Genomic DNA, 3,189 nt, shown 5'->3' on the forward strand with positions numbered 1-3,189 from the left:
CCGGCGCCCGGGCGGGCGGGCGTGACGTGGCTGCGCAGGAGGGTGTCTGAGGGACGGCTTCTCTCGCCGCCAGATCCTTCAAAATGGAAGAAGAAATCGCAGCGCTCGTCATCGACAATGGCTCCGGCATGTGCAAAGCTGGCTTTGCGGGAGATGACGCTCCCCGTGCTGTGTTCCCCTCCATCGTCGGGCGCCCCAGGCACCAGGTACGCGGGGAGGGCCCTGCCGCGGGTGGGTGTGCCAAGGGCGGTGCTGCAGTGCGAGGAGCTGACTCATGCCTTGTCTCCTAGGGTGTCATGGTGGGCATGGGGCAGAAGGACAGCTACGTAGGTGATGAGGCCCAGAGCAAGAGAGGCATCCTCACCTTGAAGTACCCCATTGAGCACGGTATTGTCACCAACTGGGATGACATGGAGAAAATCTGGCATCACACTTTCTACAATGAGCTCCGCGTGGCTCCCGAGGAGCACCCTGTCCTGCTYACAGAGGCTCCTCTGAACCCCAAGGCCAACAGAGAGAAGATGACACAGGTACACTTCCTTGGGCAATAACCACTGCTTAGTTTCATCTTCACAAACCCTCTTTTGTTATGGCATCTTAAACCTGAGGTTTTTCTCCCAATATTTTCAGGGTTCTCTACTCCTGGCATTTCCTCCTTGACGTCTCAGGTTTTTCATTTGTGTTTTCTGCCTGCATTCTTTGCTTTCCTTTCACACATCAGTTTTTGCATGTCAGCATGCATGTCTAACATGAGTGTGAATGACCCAGCTTGTTCCACGCTGACCTGTTTCTGCTTTCTTCCAGATCATGTTTGAGACCTTCAACACCCCAGCCATGTACGTTGCCATCCAGGCTGTGCTGTCCCTGTATGCCTCTGGTCGTACCACTGGTATTGTTATGGACTCTGGGGATGGTGTCACCCACACTGTGCCCATCTATGAGGGCTATGCTCTGCCCCATGCCATCCTGCGTCTGGACTTGGCTGGCCGTGACCTGACAGACTACCTCATGAAGATCCTGACAGAAAGAGGCTACAGCTTCACTACAACAGCTGAAAGGGAGATTGTCCGTGACATAAAGGAAAAGCTGTGCTATGTCGCCCTGGACTTCGAGCAGGAGATGGCCACTGCTGCCTCTTCCTCCTCCTTGGAGAAGAGCTATGAGCTGCCTGATGGTCAGGTGATCACCATTGGCAATGAGCGGTTCAGGTGTCCAGAAGCTCTCTTCCAGCCATCCTTCCTGGGTAGGTATGGGCCAGAACAGCTCTGGCAGGCTAGGAACACCTGGAGTGCCTGTTTGGTGTGGGAGTTAARGTGCTCTGGCTGTGTGCTGAGCTGTGGGGTTGGTGTGACTAAAATGAGGTGCTGTGTGTGTACTAACAGGCCTGCAACTCTTCTCCCTAGGTATGGAGTCCTGTGGCATTCATGAGACCACTTTCAACTCGATCATGAAGTGTGATGTAGACATCAGGAAGGACCTGTATGCCAACACAGTATTGTCTGGTGGTACCACAATGTACCCTGGAATTGCTGACAGAATGCAGAAGGAAATCACAGCTCTGGCACCTAGCACAATGAAGATCAAGGTGAGCAATGCTGTTTTGTCCCATTGCAGGCAAAGGTGCAGGCCCCCTTTGGAAGGAGATGGGAAAGCCCTGGGCAGTTCTGACTGTTGCTTTTTCTTTTGCAGATCATTGCTCCACCTGAGCGCAAATACTCTGTCTGGATTGGTGGCTCCATCCTGGCATCTCTATCAACCTTCCAGCAGATGTGGATCAGCAAGCAGGAATATGATGAGTCTGGCCCATCCATTGTCCACCGTAAATGCTTCTAAATGGACTGCTAGCAGATGCACAGCATCTGCTGCATGAGTTGTTCCACTAGTATACATTTGCCCAGGCAAATCTATACACCTCATGCTAGCCTCATAAAACTGGAATAAGCCTTCTTTCAAAAGAAACTTGCCCTTGGAAAGTCTGTATCTGATGTTAGACAATGTCAGCACTGGATTGTTGAGCTGTCACTTGATTTGACCTTGTATACAAGTTAACTGTTCCCTTGGTGTACACCTTAGCAAAATACCCTGTACAGATTTGATCTAAGCCTTGGGACAGGTGCCTCACTCTTGTCGTCACATCCTTGGTAAGGTTAACTTGTGTTTTGTGGGGAGCCTATTCTGACAGTGGTTCTCACAGCTTGCTATACTGACAGTGATACTTCTCCAAGAGCACAGGCTCTAGGGCTTGAGACAAATTTGTACAGGGTATTTGGAGTCAGACTTCCAGTACATTCAGTGTGGAGTATTCCAGATTTCGTGTAGAGGCTGGTAGGAGTCCATCAAGAATTCACTTCTGTTGCTGCCGTTCTAGCAAGGTTGGGAAACATATCACATCCAAGCCTTATGAACCAGTCTTCATTTTCCTACCCACCTGTATCCCAGTAAAACATCATGGGGCTGAAGTTACTCAACTTGAGTTGCAGAAACCTTGCATTTACACCTGTAAATTTATGCATCAAGTTTAATTTATGTAAGATTTTTGTACGTTGCCTTAATGTTCTCACATGACAGTAGGAAACCAAAATTTGTAAGTCATCCTAAAGTTGAGAAATTGTAATGCCCAACAACACATCATTGTGTAAGGAAAATAAAAAAGCGCTGCAGTAAACTTAACCTTGGTGTTTGTGTCATCAGGAGGGGAGCACGGGCTGTGGTGGTGAGAGCTGAAGGCCTGCTGCCCTGGGAGCAGGTGAACCTGCTGGGGAGGGAGCCAGCACTGCCTGGGCCTGTCCTGCTGTGGGTGCCTTGTGGGAGCCGAGCTGGCACTGAGTTGGAGTTTCCTCCCGTTTCCAAGGAAGCTGTCAGTTGTTCTTGCACTTCAAAGCTTGCTGGAGCCCTGGTTGTTAAGTTTAAAAATAGCTGTTTACTTGCCAAGCAAGTGTCAGAGTGATGGAGGGGTTGTGATGGGAAGCCTTCCACCCTTGAACTTACCTCCAAGCAGTCTAATGACTTAATCTCAGGTTCTTCTTGGCTTTCTCTAAGCCATCAGTGCAGTTTCATCCTGCCAAGGGCAAAGCTGCTTTTGGCAACACAGCTGGAAGAACGAGTTTGATGCAGTAGCTTCTGTGGCTCCTTGCACCTGGCCCTGCCTTGGGGTGTCCATCTCGGCTGAGCCGCTGCTGGYGGAGGAGC

At 50.4% G+C, this 3,189-nt stretch overlaps 1 protein-coding gene across 1 annotated transcript; it reads left to right on the top strand.

The window, feature by feature from the left end:
- Positions 1-42: 42 nt before the first annotated feature.
- Positions 43-2,670, top strand: ACTG1 (actin gamma 1). Its single transcript, XM_085304767.1, has 5 exons — positions 43-206; positions 291-530; positions 805-1,243; positions 1,404-1,585; positions 1,690-2,670. Exons 1-5 carry the CDS (start codon positions 84-86, stop codon positions 1,831-1,833), a joined length of 1,128 nt encoding a protein of 375 aa, XP_085160893.1. The 5' UTR covers positions 43-83; the 3' UTR covers positions 1,834-2,670.
- The last annotated feature ends 519 nt before the right edge of the window (positions 2,671-3,189 follow it).

Source organism: Rhea americana, unplaced genomic scaffold (genome assembly GCF_003343005.1).
Source record: "Rhea americana isolate MKP2758 unplaced genomic scaffold, rheAme1 scaffold_21, whole genome shotgun sequence".
NCBI classification, from domain to species: Eukaryota; Metazoa; Chordata; class Aves; order Rheiformes; family Rheidae; genus Rhea; species Rhea americana.